We start from the raw sequence: 18,110 nt of genomic DNA on the forward strand, positions 1-18,110 counted from the left end.
TCTGTTAGAATATCTCCGGTGACCGAAAACCACCCCTTTAAAAACAGTTTTATAACTAGGGGGTGTGTCAAATCAAGTTGACATCAAGCTCACCTTTTCGTTGTCAAACAAGCAGTGGGGAAGATTGTCGTGCGGGCAGTGATCGTTTGCTTGAGTGGTATTAATTTAAACGTGTGATACGAATCACGCTGTTAATTCTAATCGGAATAATTTATTGTGTACCAGGTGTGTTTTTACATTGTGAAGATGGCTGCATCTGCAAAGTGCCTTGGCAAAGGTAAATTGAGTTTTTACGGGGGTTTTTTTGCAAATGCAATTTATTTAAGAACTGGTTTTGAGAATACAATTAAATATCTACACAACTACGTTCAGGCATATTGGTGCATGAAGAAAGTGTAACTGAACTGTAAAATATATTATTTTAAAAAGTAATAATCGGGCCCGCCACAAGCATGCACAGATTAGGGGGTTTATTATCCTGACGCTTGCTCAAGTACCCGTTTAAAGATGTGATGTACTCAGTTAAAACAGAAATAGCTCAGAAGAACGCTAATCTAAAAACCCAGCGGGGTTGCAATTGCATTCGCTACTTAGTATTTACTTGTGTTCGTTACATTAAATAAAACAGCATGTTAGTCAAGTTTAAGTACAAATAATAAACAGAACTGTCCTCGGATATAAGGATCTGTTGCTCGCCACTGATGAACTTGCAAGAGCAGATTTGGGGATCTGTTTCACAATGGTGCAAATCGTTTTGAAAATTGCTGATAAACTGTTATGAAAGTTTAAGACAAGAGAGCCCACTGCCTGGCTACACATTCGCACTTCCTGATCTGAACAGTGAGAGATCGACATACCGCCGCCGTTTCAAGATTAAATAAGCACCAAACCTGTAAATTAACCCGCACTGTTTAAGATGTTGGTTTTTACAATGTCCCCTTTTTATAATATTTTAAACGTTGTCAGTATTTGGTTACGCCACGCATTTAGATTAACAGAGTAGACCCTTTGTCTTTGTGACGTGTGAGCATTACGCAGCATTTACTCTTAAGTCACGTGTACTGTTTGTGCAAAGTCATTGTGATAGTGCAATACCTCCAGTAGGCGTCTGTAAATATTGAGAAAGGAGCGGTGCACAGATTGCAATGAATATAAATATTTGCACTCCACCACACACTTTTATCTTCTTGGTTGCGTTAACGTTCCTAGCCTTCTTAGTCCAAATGTCCAATAAACTGGATGTTTTCATTTAAGTTGTACATGGAAACCCAGCCATTTAAATACATTCTCGGTCTCTGAACCAAATCAGGTGGTTGATGAAAAACCATTTAAATGCATAGCGAGGCTGAGAAGAGCCGGTTCTAGGTGCCCTCCAGTGCCATGCTCTCTCTGTGCTGCTCTGAAGGTGACTGCTGTTTATTCCACAGGAAGCCCTGCTCCTGGCCCAGTGCCTGAAGGGATGATTCGGCTCTACAGTATGAGGTTCTGTCCCTTTGCACAGCGAACACGTCTCTTCCTTGAAGCAAAAGGTGTCAAGTAAGCATGAGCACAGAACAGACTGCATGGCAAGATAAAGCCAGTGTCCTCCTGGAATTGCCAGGCGCAAGTTAAATACTGGGACTGGCTGCTATACTGGAAGTACTGGAATTTGCCCACAGAGATGGCAGTTAGTTCTCCTCCAATTACACAAAATAAGTAGACACTTGAACCTTGCAAATAAGGTTGTTTAATTTGGTGTAGGTATAACCCTCAGTCATTGTAAGAAAGCTAGATTATAAACCCTTTGTGTTCATTTTTTTTTTTTTTTGTAACTGGTTTTAATTTCCTGAGAATGTGTAGCAGTACTGAATACACAAACTTAAGAACTCGTCAAAATCATTTCAAATATTTAATTTCACAGTTTTATGGGAAAATGAGGCATACTGTTGGGGGGAGGACAGAAAAAAGACAATTGAGAAAGGTAAAGGTATTTCAACTGAAAACAAAAACAGCACTACTAGCCTGAGTGCTTTTAAACTAATCGTGGATTTTCAGTAAAAGTTCAAAGTAAAAGGCCCTGACTAGCACAGCAGAGCAGTGAGCTGGAATAGCGCCTGGATCTGATGTGGTTAGACTGGATCTGATGTGGTTAGACTGGATCTGATGTGGTTAGACTAGAGGAACCACAAACTCTGTTAGATGCCTTGTCTGCATTTGTCTAGGTTTGAAACCATCAACATCAACCTGAAGGACAAGCCTGACTGGTTCACTGAGAAGAATCCCATTGGCCTGGTCCCTGTATTGGAGACGCCCAAGGGTCAGGTGATCTATGAGTCACCAATCACATGCGAGTATCTGGATGAGGTGTATGCGGGAAAGAAGCTAATTCCAACCGATCCCTATGAGAAGGCCAAACAGAAGATGCTGGTGGAGCATTTCTCCAAGGTACACTGCCTGTGCTGTATGCAAATACTGATGCTAAAGTCTATGTAGTTTGATTGTGGAATAGGATTATTTATGTGCATGACCAACAGGGGACACTCAAAGTTGCTTCAGACATGGAATACTGTATTGCACTATTTACCTAAACTCTATTGTTAAACTACTGTTGATGGGGAATCCTATGTTGAAAATAAAATATATAATTGTACCACATCCCCCATCAGTAATCTGACCCAAAGACTCCTGTATCTATCATATCCTTGAACCCACTTCACAAAAGTTTCAGGACTGTTTTTGATTGATTATAAACATTAAACAATGAAAATCAACAACTATGAAATGAATTTGGTCTTGGTGACACAACACCGCCCCCCCCAGCAATGTATTAACAAATCTTAACCATGAAAAAATGCTATAACGTGATCCTATCTTTCTCTTAAGGTAATTGCACTTTATTATAAGATCACCATGGCCAAGAAAAATGGTGAAGATACTTCTGTGCTAGAGGAGGAAATGAAGTGTAAATTCACCCAGTTCAACGAGGTAAGGACGGGTCATTTATCAACACGCTATTTGTTTATTAATATATGCTCATTCTTGAGGGGATAGCGGCATGTAGCCTTATCAATGTAGAACAGTGGTACTGTATTGCAGCACCAGAGGTCCTTGTATTATACAAAACAAATTCTAAACATCAGAATTCCTGTACTACATGCCAGACCTACATCATGTAGGAGACAGATTTAGGGCGGCAGCATCCAAGAGCTAAAACAGAGGAGTATTCAGCAATGTGCATTTTTAAAGCGTGTTTAAGATGACAACCTTGCTGGCCCTGTTTTATTACAAGCTGAATAGTAAGGGTGTAATGTAGTCTACAAAAGTCCTGCAATTTGGGCAGTGGAAGCATTCCAAGTTGTTTGTGCCAGGATACCAGGAGCTGCAAAAACACACTCGAGCCACACAGCTGCAAGCACAGACTCGAGCCACACAGCTGCAAGCACAGACTCGTCACACAGCTGCAAACACAGAATCGAGCCACGCAGCTGCAAGCACACACTCGAGCCACACAGCTGCAAGCACAGACTCGTCACACAGCTGCAAACACAGACTCGAGCCACGCAGCTGCAAACATACACTGAAGTCTCACAGCTGAAAGCAGACTCGAGCCACGCAGCTTCAAACACAGACAAGTCACACAGCTGCAAGTAGACTCGAGCCACGAAGCTGCAAGTAGACTCGAGTCATGCAGCTGTAAACACAGACAAGTCACACAGCTGAAAGCAGACTCGAGCCACTTAGCTGCAAGCACACACTCGAGTCACACAGCTTCAAACACACACTCGAGCCACGCAGCTGCAAACAGACTCCAGCCACTCACAGCTGCTTTCTATTAACATAGCGAGTAAACATTGCCTGGGTGATGTCATTTCCTCTTGTGCTGAAAATGAGAATGCAAGCTAGTGGGAGAATTAACTGTGTGTTTTGTGTTGTGCACAAACAACCCCATGGTTAAGATTTTATCTAGAAAATCCTTGTAACCACTTTAAGACATTTTAAAATCAACCATTTTCCCATCCTGTTCTGTATCATAATATTGGAGCAACAGCCCTCTTCAAATCCCTAAACAATTGAATGAACAAAGAAAACATATTGTGTGCTGCAGAAGCCAGTTGTTTTAAATCTTTTGGTCTTATTTTTACGCTGTTCTTCCGTGTTGCCTATATGACGTCTCTGTGTTTGGTACCATTTCTTGTTTCCAGGTCCTTGCCAACCAGAAGAGCCAGTTCTTTGGAGGAGATTCTGTGTCTATGATTGACTACATGATCTGGCCCTGGTTTGAGAGATTGGAAGTCGTCTCCTTGAACAAGTATGTACAACAAAATAGTACCACCCACAAAACAACAACAATGTTTAAACCTTTCTTTACTGCAGTTTCATTCTCATAAAGCAAAAGCATAAACAAACTGTCCAATTGTAGCTTTTAGTTCTGGAATGTCCTGGCGAAATGTTGGGGGACTTTAAAAACAAGAGATTGGCAGTTTCATTCTAGAATCAGTGTCACATTTGAAAAGACACATTTTAGGACTGAGAATGACACATGTTTGTTCAACAATACTATTATATTCAGCCAAGACAGTTCCTGGTCTAATGTTACAATGAAAATGTCTCATTCTATTTGTTTAACTCTATGTGCTGTAGACCATCTTTATAAGAAAGGCCACCCACGTACCTATTTCAGGCTAATTGTCAAATTTAGATTTTTGGCAAAGGTTGGCCTATCTACATAGTATTGATGAACAAACGTGTCATCCTCTCGTTTGTAAACGTTCTTATGTACTTAAAATAATAGTTGTAGTTTATATTTTTACTGTTACCAGGAAACCAGACTAACACTTGATTGCTATTTCATGTGTTGGATGTTTTTATATATAAACCCTTTATCTGTTTTCTCAGGTGTCTTGAGCACACCCACAATCTCAAGTCCTGGGTAGAGCGCATGAAGGAGGACCCTGCTGTAAAGGCAACCATGTCTGATCTTGAAACCTACAAGGGCTTTTATAAGCTCTATTTGGAAGGCAACCCAGACGCCTATGATTATGGGCTGTAAGGTGGTTTAGGGGTAACTACTGTCCCTTTTAATGTCCAACATTATTTTAGTTCTAGTGTTGTATGAAATCATGGGACTGTGGTCAATTTAAATAACCAACCACCTCCCTCCAGCCCATTTTGTGGTTTTGTGATATTTTCATTGGACCAGTTTCCCTTCAATCCAAATAAAAGGACATGACAAAGATGCATATTTACTTTCATTGTGCATATATAGTACAACAATAAATCATGTGTTTATTTTTGCAGACATACCAGGTTGTAAGGGGTTGACTCGGTTATTTTTATGCTATCTGTTTGGAAGCTTTGTCTCCATTGACCAACAACAAAAACAAAAAGTCCCTAAACCAAGGGATTAAATCAGAAAGGGTCAGACAACATTTACTAGGATTTAAAAAAAAATGTAGAATTCACTGCTATTGACTAAAATGTGTGATCACTGACACAGCGATCAGTTGATTTATTTATGACAGGAGCAACGTTATTCCTATTCTCTCTGTAGCGTAAGATATGAAGACAGTGCTGTAACCGACAATACTGGCATGGCTGCTTTACACGCAAACCTAATCAAGCACTAACTAGAATTCACATTATAATGGCAATTACATTCCACAGCATTGGAAACCAGATTACATTTTTGTAATGTTTCTAAAAGATGACATTGTAAGAGTAACATTTGATCCAGAAAAAGAAAATGTTCTTGACAAATCTATATTTTACTGAGTGTTAAAAATTCCATTGGTTGCTGTGTTAAACCTCTTATAATTTAGAAGCGAACTGTAGTAAGTTACCAGGAGATGCATACACTGAGATGGGTTTGACTAACAACACAAAACTGAATTGCCAAGAGAATGGCAGAGCAGACTGAAAGAGGGGAGCAGTGAAAGCATGAATCCAATGCAAGCTGCTGCAGGAGCTTGACTAAGTAAAGGTTACTCTGAACAATTCAGTTTCGAACCTGTGACCCGTACATTCACAGATATGCCTGTTGAAAACCTCCTGGACTTTACTTTTAAACAATAGAGACAGTGTGCTAAGCAGGGGGCTTCCATGAGGAGGAGAGACCTATAAGGGTGCTACGGGGAGATGCAAGTGTTGCTGTTGGCTGGTAAAGCATTAGGCAGGAGGGTTACCCACCATCCCACATCCTGTGAAATCCCCCTCAAATAGGCACGCACACCTACATTCAAAATGCCAGGTCTTGACATTTGTAGACATGGGGCTATGGGTTGCAGTCTGGTTAAAGAGCTAAATGCTGTAGGTACTGTATATATATTTTTACTGGTCTGTAATGTCATTTCAGTCTCAATGCATAGAAACAAAGCATTACAATACTTTCACTAACTCCCAATGTAGGTGTGGGCACCTCTACTCTAATCTAGTGACACAGGATAACAGAACGATTTCAATATGGTTTACATTATGAGCAAAACCTGTCTGACAAGTGCAAGGGATACCCGATTCCTGACATTTATTTATTTTATTTCATATTTCAATAAACAGTACAGTTCACTGTCACAATTATAGATTCTTAAACTATTACATAATGAATATCATTATAATGACATCACTTGCAGTGTAACAGCTGCAAACAGTTGTTCATTTGTAAGGCGCAGGCTAGAATGCCATTACACACAACGCCCATCTTGGTCACCTCTCTCAGAGATTATTGGGCTGTAATTGTGAAGATTTGGCTTCTAAATATGTCTTACATATGTACTAGTTTGCTCTACAGGTGGTTCAACGGATACTAAGAATCTTGGTTCCAAATGTATACTTGTTAAGACCTGTTAAGTAACACCTTCCTTTTCACTTGCCATGTTTGATACAAGTCTTAGTACTCTACTGGATTTTAACATCAATTGGTTCTTAGAAAGTAACCCTTAATTATATCAAGTCCCAAGCAGTAAATATGCAAAAGTACAAAGCACATTTTAAATTATTATTAGTAAACGTGTCATGGCACTGTGCGTGCCTTGAAATATTTGAATATTGTAGTTAACTTCCCTAACACTTCAGGGAATAGTCCAATAAAATAAGCATTAAAAAATGGCTTACTGATTTCTCAATATTATCCTTGCAATCTCACTAGAAAATAGCATTTGCATATATTTACAATTACTATATATATATATATATATATATATATATATATATATATATATATATATATATATATATATAATGTACAGTGTCTTTTTTCCAACTTCAAAGTCTTAAAATAATAAAAACATTCCCTGTTTTTTTTGGGGGGGGTGGGGGGGCAGCCCACCACTTTAAATGTAAACATGTATTTCCTCGACAAAGGTTTGTGTGGACAAAAACAATGCCTACGCCTTCGCCTTCGCTTCCTGTTTATTGTCGAGCACTGATACAATCAAATAAAGCAGATCTCTGTTCTTGTACCGATAGACTGAGCACAGTACCACAGCTTACTGTAAGTTCTTAACCTGCTAAAAAGTTCTGACATGAGACCTGAATCCTGAATCAAAAGCCAACTGGACAAACCGGGTCAATTGTAACTCTAATTATGCTGATTTAGTTTGACCAGCAAGCTCACGAACGACCAGGTGGAAAAATAAAAGGAACTCATTGTAGTAAATTATTAAAATGTAGACCACAGAGTAAACTACAGTAAGGCTGCTTAAAACCCAGATAATTCAGGAGGGCTGCCCCCAGTAAAGAGCTATAGAATAGGGATGGGCCCCATTATTAAATGTAAAGACGCTTTAAAGATTGTGCATTTTAAAAAATATATAATAAACATCTTTACATTCATAAACATTGTTGAAACAGGTGAAATTATATTTTTAACTTCACAAATATATGTTTTGTAATTTGTGTCTTTTCTATCTTGTTTTTTTTTATTTACGTATTTCCTTAATATCAAGCAAAGTACAGCCAGCTTTTCTTTATCTACTTCTCTCTAGTGGATTCATACAGCTAGTGTAAAAAAGGTTAAAGTATTCACATTTTAATACTGGTACATTAATAACAATATTTATTTTTATATAGCGCCTTTCATAGTGGACCACCATCACAAAGCGCTTTACAAGATACGAAACTAAGGTGTGTGAACTATGCATCAGCTGCAGAGTCACTTACAACAACGTCTCACCCGAAAGACAGAGCACAAGGAGGTTAAGTGACTTGCTCAGGGTCACACAATGAGTCAGTGGCTGAGGTGGGATTTGAACGAGGGACCTCCTGGTTATAAGCCCGTTTCTTTAACCACTGGACTACACAGCCTCATTGCAACTAACCTTCATGTTCTTTGGTCTTTAACGTGAGGTTTTTGTTTTATTTTGTTTTTTGATTGCCGGACTTCATGAATGCATTTTTTTCATTGTCTGCTAAGAAATAAATAATGATAATAATTGTCACACTCTTCCTTCCATACCTTTCACTATGATCTTGTGGATAATTTCAGACAAAAGCTAGCAAAACACTGTGTTGAAACACTTAAAGCTGCAGTGCAGAATGTCCTTCTTTGGGGTCTCTGTGTAGCATTGTTTAGATCGCAGACACAATCTTTTAACGCTAACATAATTCGACGAGTCATGTTTCAGCTATTAGAAGCGGTTCTGTCACATACAGCCTCTGTTCTCACTCCAGATGCAAACAGGTGAGGTTCCTTTTGAACCCATCTGAAAAATGTAAATAAATATATTTAAAAGTCTTTCCTGTATGACTTATTTTTATAAAACAACAATTTAGCAGACCAAATAAATAATAAAAACAGCCTGACTGTTATTATATATATATATATATATATATATATATATATATATATATATATATATATATATACACACACACACACACACACACTAGTCACTTGAGATTTCTCCTTGACTTATTTTTTGTTTTTAAATCATGCCCCATACAGGGTCAGTCAAAACAGATGCATTAAAAAGCAGCAGTTCATACACGCGTGTTCGATGAAGCAGGAACAAGCCCATTTGGAAAGTGCGTGGTATACTCTTGTATCAGGACAGGTGCATTTCTGAGCATTTCATGAAAGGATTCCACTGTCTTGGCATACAGTTCCCCCTGTAGCACCAGTGGACGGAACAAGTTGAGTGGTTCCGAAGCTTGGAATTGTGCTGGAATGAGGATATCCTTCGAAACTTGTTTGTTACCAATTAAAGCGTGGTAGAGCTTCTTCTCCTGGAGGCTTTTCTCCAGGAATTGAAAGATGTCACGCAGCCTTTTCTCCAGGTGCTCTGGATGCCACTCTGAAGGGGCTTTGCTCAGCAGCAAGTGCAGCAGTGCTGTTTTCAAATGATAGTTGGTGAGGCCGCTCTTTCCAGTCAGACTGGACTGTTTCCGGTGCAGGAAAGAGACGATCTGAAGGCAGCTGAGGTGGCAGGGATTGTCTGGTAGCTTCTTGGCCAAGGATTTAAGCAAATTCTTCTCATAGACGGCTAAGGAGAGTGACCAATAGACATCTGGAGGGCTGCTGCTGTTGAAACTCGACACAAAATAGGCATCGGTGTCTTCAAACTGAACCACTGGAGTGATGTTGAAGATAATGACCTTCCCCGACCTGAATTTCACCTTCAGAGCTCCTGGCGAATCAAGGTTGCGGAACGTGAGCTCAAAATCATACTTGTGGGAGATTCGATTCCAGGCTTTGGTTATGGAGATCTGGAACCACTTCATGACTTGGTCTTTTGCTAAGTAGGGTGTATTCTTGGAGCACAGCAGGTCCTCTGTGGTGTCGGTAGCCCTGGGCGTCTCATTCTTGCTGTGGAGGAGGCACAGCATGTCCTCCCCCAGGTTGCTCTTTCCACACAGGCAACCAGAACCGTCTTCGTTGGCTTTTACAACTTTGATCCTCCCGCATCCCTGTCTGTCTGGAGGAACATCATTTCCTGAGCAGCACCAGAGCTGAAACTGGAAACAATACGGCTCCGGTGGAGCAAAGGGAACAATCAGATCACAGAGCAGAGGCTTGTTCACCCTCCAGTTCTCGTACATGCTCCCAACGCCAATGCAGTCCTCCACTTCCATATCAGCATCCCTGTTGCACACGCTCCTCAAAGCTTCCAAAAGGTCATCTGCAAAACCTTCCACAAACTCCCGCATCTTCCAGAAGTCATTGCCAGAGATACGGATGCAGTTATCATGGAAGCTTGCCAGGACCACTTTGTCTGGGAGTGTGGTTTTCTGAGAGATATTCCCAATGACCAGGTAGTCCTCTTCCTCGGAATTGGGAGCAGAATCCTGAGCAGAACCATCTTGGAAGTCCTGCCTCCATATCTCAATCATCAGGAAAATGATCAAGGACAGAGTGCTCCACAAGTCCAAGCCTTGGTTGTCCTCCTCCTCCTCCTCCTCCTCCACTGCCTTCGGCACCTCCAGATCCTGCTTGGAAACCTCTTGTTCCAGACGGATCATCTCGGATTGGAGTTTCTCTTCGTGGTCCTTCATCTGAAGGATTATGTCATCCTCCTGCTCAGGAAGGGTGGTGTTTTCCTTCTGAAAGAAGAGGGCTGCCGCCACCACCACACACACCCGGAAGATCCCCCCCTGCATGGTCTTGGTCTTTCTGCAAAAGATGGAAACCCAAAATTATTAATCCTGTTGTTATGTGGTATTGAAAGCAAAAAAATGCAAGATTGTTTATTCCCCTTTAAAACTCAGATACAGCCACTTTGCACCGCCAGTGGGACACAGCTAGAGCACTGTGTTTTTAGCAAATACGAAATAACACTAAATGTAACATATAAAACGAAATAAAACTAAATGCAAATATAAAAAGAAATAACATGAAAAATCATTATAAAACAAACATAGTGACATTTTTAATTGTGAGGTTTATACAGAAAATACTTTAAATAAATACTTTCAATCATAGTTGTCTAGGCTCAGCCATTACCAACGAAAGCTCTGATTAGCACTTGTGCAGATGTATAAATTGAGGTGAGTCGTTTGGGAATTAAAATTGTCATGGAAGAGAAGAGATGTTTGTTTCTAAAATGCCTAAACCGCACATAACAATTTAACAATACTACAAAGAATTTGAGCAAGAGGGGGTGTATGCAGCTGACAGTGACTAATTAATGTTGTGCAGACTTTGCAACTGTCGGCTGGAATGGGAGTCGAAAGATACCGTCGTTAAGCATCATTAGCTGTTTATTGCTTTTGGGGAAAATATGGCTTGTTTGCTTGTATATTTTGCATTAGTATGCTAATTCTTTTTTTTTTATTTCAAGTGGTGCAATCTTTGCACTGGAGTAAACACTGTTTTGGTTTTGAATGGATATGAATGCATCTGCTTTGTTTAGTCACATGTTTTAATACTGAGAAACCCCAAGCTTGTTTTGTATGCTGCTTCAGTGCAATGGGATTGAACTACAAATCCTATATACATATTTTTGTAATGGGTAGATTGCTGTATGTGCAATTATTATGACAGCCCCACAATAATAGGGCAGTGTAAATATATATATATTTTTATTTTATCTTATTGTATTTTTATAGAGAGCATGGGCAACATTTACTGTAAATAGTAAATATTTATTAAAAAGAGTAGGGGACTGTATGTTACCGTTACTGCCGCTAATGAGAAATTATGGTAACTAAATTATTTTTCTGTGCGAGGTCTGTTTGTCAAAAGTTTAAAAAAAAATCAGATAATGTTTAATAAAAAATATGTATATAGTTAAAACATGATGTATACGATACTATTTGAGTTGTTTTATTAATGTGTATCTGTAATAAAATGACATTTGTGAAAAATAAAACGAAAAATTATAAAAATTAAAAATAATTTCACCGGGCTTTAGACATAGCTAACTGGTCCCAGAAAACTCACCTACTTCCTCAGAATCAAACTATATGCAAGCACTTAGATAGATTTGCCAAGACAGCTTCTCAACACCTCAAACCTGAATGGGTCAGATTTTAAGAATTAACATATTATTAAGTGACACTGCCCAGTGCTGAGGCAGAAGGAGCAAGACTATACAAAGCATTTGCACATTATGAAATCACAGACGTGAACAAAAAAATAAATAAGTGCATAAAAAAAGAACAGAACCAAACTTAACACAGTTATGTACACACGTGTGTACAGTATTGGTGTCTTCAAAAGCTTGGTGAGCACCATGCAACTGACCTGGCATAAATAAATCTACTTTACCTCCTGTACGGTACTGTAACGTCAAGCCCTGGCTGTCCCCTAGTCTAAATGAATCCATTAAAGACACTGCAGCGAACTGAAGAAAAGAGCAAGAGCTGTCAGATGGGCGTGTGATCCCAGGATCCACTGATCCAGCTAACTCCCACAGGCATGTGTTTATTTCACTAGAGTCCAAGGATATCATCGCCATGGTTACTTGAGGGCTCAAGCTTTTCTTTTTATCTCATCAGTGCTCCTGAATGGAACAGGGTTTTACATGCAGCTGAATCAAGCTTCCTTGAAATAACGATTCAATTGTTTTATTGTGTCAGAAAGATGATATGGCATTGCGTATATTTAGATACTTCTGCATTTGTATACATCTGGCCTCTGTTGCATTGGGTTTCAAAATTGCAGCAGTATTACAAATATCATCATGATTGCATTTTGTTGCGTTTTTTCTTGTACATAAAAAGCTATATTTTGGACTGCATTTCAAGGCATTAGAACCAACTTGCCAAATAAAGATCCTTTTTGACTGACCAAATAAATAAAACAGAAAAATTCATTTGTGGTTCTTATAAGAATCCCTGTGTGTGCTTTGGTTTTCTGTGGATGGGATACAGTATGCAATTTAAGTACTATGTAAATTCAATATAGACATACACTGGAAACCAGAGCGCTGAATAGGACATCTGCCTGTACCTTCATGATTTGTTAGAGCTCTTAAGAGGGCTTCACAAAGGGCAGCTATATTTTAGTCCACTAATAAAGATGCACAATTTGCATCATCAAACTGTCTCACCATAAAAGGAAACAAGATAGCCTTTTCTACTCAGTTCCTGAACCGATTATGCTGAAAGGGAGTCGGGTGGCTCAGTTGAGAAAGGAGGCCACAAGGTGAAATGTTGCCTCTTGTCATAATCCACCAGAAGTACCTCCTTACTTCTGCCTGTTATTATTCTGGTTGGGAGTTAATGGTTTGCTTGTGTTTCTTTATTTAATACTGAAAGCTTGCCAGGATCCACTCTCTTAACTATTTTCTGGGGACATTGAGGCAAAACACTTGGTTACAACAATGATCCTTGCACACATTATCCAAGCTCATAACAGAGAAATAGAGATAGAAGGGGGAGTGGGAAGGGAATACATCACAAAACGCCACAAAATACAGCTCATTATTGCTGCACAAGCTCAAGCTGTATCTATGCCATGCTGTACTTGCATACAGCAGAAACAAGTGTGTAGAACCAAACAGCAACCACACATCACAACTTGCATCAGCTTGCACTTGCACTGAACTGCTCCATGTCTTGCCATGTTCTACTACTGCTCTTAATTATAACTACATACTGTATATTGTACTTGAATTTACTCTTATAGGTATCCGTATTCATGTTTTTTGGTAATTGCCCTTATTTGAAATCGTTCCCATCCACTTATCGTACTTATTACATGCTCTACTGGACTTTACTCGTATAAGCAAATATTTGTTAGTATAAGTTAGCTGCTCTTAGTCGAATTCGCTCTTAAATGTAATTATTTACTGTATTCTTTATTTTGCTCTTATTTGAATTTGATCCTTTTTTTCTAGATTTTACTGTACTTTATAACAGCTCTTATCTGTAATGTGATATTTTGTAACAACTGTAAGTCGTCCTGGATAAGGGCATCTGCTAATAAATAAATAAATAAATAAATAATATCACAAATGTATTCACTAATTTGTTGCTTTATTGAATTCATTTTAACAGCAAAATGCATGTATAATGTTCTCAGTTTTTAACTTACATTTTTCACATTCAGAGAATGCGGTAGGTATGAATTTAGAAATGTTTAGTGTAATAATTATTTTGGCCTTAGTCCTTCATTTTGGATAACATTGTTATAATACACTTAGATCTTGCTGTCAGCTTTCTTTTGTTTTGCATTGACATTGTTTAAATATTTAAAAATGTAATTAAAATAGTTATTCAATAAATAATAATAATAATAATAATAATAATAATAATAATAATAATAATGCAACCGTACTGGCTCTGATATGAAAGTGCATCCCTGTCTGTGCCTGCAGGATTCAGAGAGTGAATGATATGAAAGTGCTGCCCTGTCTGTGCCTGCAGGATTCAAAGAGAGTGAATGATATGAAAGTGCTGCCATGTCTGTGCCTGCAGGATTTAGAGAGTGAATGATGACAAATCAGAAGCACAACAAACACGGAAACATTAATTGAGGATGAAACCATCCTTTAAAAGCTCTGCTTTGCACACCCAGAAAACAGAAGGCAAGTGACCCTGGCCATTGCAAATTATCCCCAAGAGAAACAGAATCCAAGTTCCCAGCCCATAACATATAAATAGACGAAAAATCTACACATCTGCTAAAACTCTTTTAGACTTGGCCTACAGCTGTTTTTTTAATAGCAGTCCTAATAAGTTTTATGAATATCAACATGTATTTTATTTATCAAAAAACTTTAAAAGGAACTTTAAATAGGGCCTATTCTTTGTCTTTTTTTTTTTTTTTTAAGTTGCCTAAGCAAATCCCATTAATTAGATCGTTGTTCATAGTGGAAACTTAACATTGCATTGCCACTTGGTAGGGGAGACCGGGGACGGTTGTAACACCTTGAATTTCTCCAATCAGAAGCAAGCTGTCATACCATCAGTCACTCGACATGTTCATTTCAGGTCTCTCCCTGCCTTTGGAAGAGGAGCTGACTGTGCCAAAGATCTGAGATTTTATCTACAAAAAATTGATTTTTTTACCTAGTACATTTTATCCCCAATTTTCTTTTTGTGTGTTATATGTGTGTTATCCAGTTTATGGATCCAGGCTTTTAGCATTCTCATCCCTGATCTCTGTACTTATAATTGACACAATTGATTGCTCTTAGTTTTGTTGTTTCTTGCTGGAACATGAAGTTTAGTAATGGTCCATACACCATTAGCCGAACTATATTTGGGCACAATATAGTTATATATAATATGGGAAAATTGATCCTGTTCAATAAAGCATTCAATTCTTGAGTTAAATTAAATGTGTTTTTGTTTATTTAATTATACTTCACAGAATGTTACATCTGACCCCACATCTGACAGGCTGGCAGGCTTGTAAACATTTCCATAAATTCCACACGTATTTTGGCACCAGAATAGGATGTGAAGAAATAAAAACTATAATAAATAAGTATAAGACAATACATATAAATTGATAATACTCATATTTAAAAAGTAGTACACAACTGGATAGTAATACCTATATAGTCGTACCTATAGTCAACTTGTGTTTTCGCCACTATTTTTTTTTTTTATTACGTTCTTGCAGTATTTCGTACTGAAGTGAAATTTAATTTAAAAAAAAAAAAAAAAAGAACTACGCCTACCTAGCAGGCCTGTACAGTCCTTCCCTGATTCTGTTTATTCCGTAACATTTCCATGTTGTGTTTATAGGCCAGTCTGGTGTTTACAGAGTTAAAAACTTTCAATAAGAGAGTTATTTGAATGTAAAATCCTGGCTTTGTGCAAAAAAAGCGCACGTGTCTATAACGAGCGGATTGCTACGAATAGGCAAACTCACATCCGCACGATAACGGTTTTTAAACCTACAACAGGTTCGAAAAAAAAAAAAAACATACTAAGAACAGAAACATAATAAACGCAACCACTGAATTGGCTACACAATACCTGCTCAACTACTTTATAAAATGCCGGGTACTGTTTTATAAATCAGCCATAACCAAAGTAAATAATAATACCCACTTGTTTGCTCCTAGTAGAATCCAAATCCGAAATACATTCCAGAGATAATACTGCTTTGAAACTAAAAAAGAAGAAAGAAAAAACACACAAGCTAGCCCAAACTACGCAGAGTTTCAATGAGGCAGAAGCCTGTTCCGCATTTTACTCTCTGAAGGCTGCTTTTACTCATTTCCTGGCCGCGCTATGATGAGAAAGTTTTTTTTCTTCCATCTCAACGGTTCAGCGGTAAATAGGTTAGGTATACTCGGGACCTCTTTTCGAGAAGAACTGTGAACAAATGCAGCTTCGAAAACTTCCCGGCTAATTGTTGGTCTGTGTGTTGCACTAAAAACAATGTTTTACCTAAAACCAAGGGGAGTCGACATGTTGCTAGAAAATGTAGAACAAAATCTGTCGCTTCAAATTTCGGGAGACACCTACAGTATGTAGAAATTGTAGCTGGAATATTGATGGACAACACAGAGAAAACAATACATAGCTGATATTTCCTATCAAAAAGTGTATTGGTGTTTTTTTGGGGGGTCCACATAATTTACCACCATTTTTTCAATATAATAAAATAAACTTTATTCTTAAATGTGTATATATAGGATTGTATTAGTAATATTTACCATTACCCTCATCATTTTTGTTTTGAATGTTATTTTTGGCTTCAGTGTTTTGCTTGAAGGTTTTTCTGTTTTATTTGGGTAGATAAAAATAATTGTAAATAGAGCAAAGTTCAAATGTGATTATTGTTACATTGTTTTATTATTATTATTATTATTATTATTATTATTTTTAACAGAATTCCTAATTATGCCAATTGAGGATTTTTTTTTTCTTCTCCAAATCAGTTATCGGTGACTGTGTAACTGTATTTGCAAGTTGCGTTTGCTGAACTGCAATGTTCAAACGGCTTTAAAACCAAAAAGACTCGCTTTATCCATTTCTGTGAAGTATCAAATGAAAGTCTTTATTTGATACAATGACCACTGAAAACAACACTTGAAATTTAAACGTAACATACCGTTAACATACCGTTTTAAGATGAACGCTATAATCGGTACCAGACCGTTTTTTTTTTTTTGTTTGTTTTTTTTTAATTTCTAACAGGCTATAATTTCAACACAGCATTATGTTTAAAACGGTTCATCACAGTAAATCGTGTTTTTTTTCAAGGAATATAACAGCAAGTGTGTCGACTTGAATGCCGTTCCACTACATCTCGCGGCATTAACTGGCAATTTGATCATTAACTACCAGGAATGGACCGATTAACATTTATTTACTTGCCTATACCACCTATAGAAGAAAAAAATGAGTAAAAAATCGATAAGGAGGGTCTCCCTCACAGTATCCCACAGCGGCTTCGCATTCACTTTCTACGCCATTTTTCTTTTTTTTTTCGCCAGAGAAGAAGCTAGTCACATGACTTTCTACATCACTTGCATTGGTTGATTTATTCTGTGATGTAACGACTCCAAGAGCGGGCTCAGCCTTGCGCGCGCGGATTATAAAACGTCATTACTGCGAGCGTTACGCCCCTATCACGTGACTATTGACACTGTAGGCGTACACCCGTGTCACGTGGAAATTGAAAAACGAAGAGGTGCCGCCCTGTTTCAGATCATTATTCTCTTAACGGTCGGGTCCGTGTAATGATGATCACTTCAATTTTTTAATCGTGTTCTTAAATTGAAAAAATATACTGTTTTTAAATGCTGGTCTTTGTCTGCTGTGTATTTATTTATTATTTTTTTTATTCTGACCTAAAACTAATATTTTTTAAATGTATTTATTAATGTATTTTATAGGGTTGTAAGTACTCAATGTGCTTTTTCAAATGTATTAACCACAATCCCTGCAGTCAGAATATTGAATCCCGAATACGGTCAGTTGCTTTAGTGTTAAACAAAATACATTTTGAACAACTGCAAGCAGCTGACCGGATTCTGGATTGTTTGTAGATCTACATTTAGCTCATTGTGAATACTTCATCAGAACTATGATTGTAACAACCATGTGACATTCTCCAAGTAACGTAAGAATCCTCAAGCATGTATTTGTTGCCTATAATGTAATATCACCCAATAATGTAATAACTTTAAGATCAAAGACGAGGTGGAATTGAAAGTATCACTTTGCTTTGTTGTTACTTTAGTTTGCTACATTGTTGCTTATTATAACTAAGCGTAGGTAGTGGTGACGTT

The 18,110-nt window shown here is 38.0% G+C and overlaps 2 protein-coding genes across 3 annotated transcripts; one reads left to right on the forward strand and one right to left on the reverse strand.

Moving 5' to 3' along the window:
• Window positions 1-2: 2 nt before the first annotated feature.
• On the forward strand, window positions 3-5,282 carry LOC117414788 (glutathione S-transferase omega-1-like). The gene is made up of 6 exons (XM_034024589.3): window positions 3-277; window positions 1,428-1,536; window positions 2,202-2,424; window positions 2,863-2,964; window positions 4,182-4,288; window positions 4,876-5,282. Exons 1-6 carry the CDS (start codon window positions 247-249, stop codon window positions 5,027-5,029), a joined length of 726 nt encoding a protein of 241 aa, XP_033880480.1. The 5' UTR covers window positions 3-246; the 3' UTR covers window positions 5,030-5,282.
• A 2,083-nt stretch (window positions 5,283-7,365) lies between these two features.
• On the reverse strand, window positions 7,366-17,370 carry LOC117415185 (inositol 1,4,5-trisphosphate receptor-interacting protein-like). 2 transcript variants are annotated; one of them, XM_034025210.3, is made up of 2 exons: window positions 17,194-17,370; window positions 7,366-10,582 (listed from the first exon to the last, which is right to left on the reverse strand). In XM_034025210.3, exon 2 carries the CDS (start codon window positions 10,567-10,569, stop codon window positions 8,953-8,955), a length of 1,617 nt encoding a protein of 538 aa, XP_033881101.3. In that variant the 5' UTR covers window positions 10,570-10,582; window positions 17,194-17,370; the 3' UTR covers window positions 7,366-8,952. The 2 variants fall into 2 exon arrangements, with proteins under 2 accessions (XP_033881101.3, XP_033881099.3); XM_034025208.3 differs by having other exon boundaries at window positions 15,919-17,370.
• Window positions 17,371-18,110: the final 740 nt, after the last annotated feature.

Source organism: Acipenser ruthenus, chromosome 7 (assembly GCF_902713425.1).
Source record: "Acipenser ruthenus chromosome 7, fAciRut3.2 maternal haplotype, whole genome shotgun sequence".
NCBI classification, from domain to species: domain Eukaryota; kingdom Metazoa; phylum Chordata; class Actinopteri; order Acipenseriformes; family Acipenseridae; genus Acipenser; species Acipenser ruthenus.

Excerpts from the sequence above, each read along its gene's own strand:
- LOC117414788 (XM_034024589.3), top strand. The coding sequence starts at position 247 with ATGGCTGCATCTGCAAAGTGCCTTGGCAAAG. Across the intron at positions 278-1,427 it reads TGCAAAGTGCCTTGGCAAAG|GAAGCCCTGCTCCTGGCCCA; the intron begins GTAAATTGAGTT and ends TTTATTCCACAG. Across the intron at positions 2,425-2,862 it reads TGGTGGAGCATTTCTCCAAG|GTAATTGCACTTTATTATAA; the intron begins GTACACTGCCTG and ends CTTTCTCTTAAG.
- LOC117415185 (XM_034025210.3), bottom strand. The coding sequence starts at position 10,569 with ATGCAGGGGGGGATCTTCCGGGTGTGTGTGGTGGTGGCGGCAGCCCTC.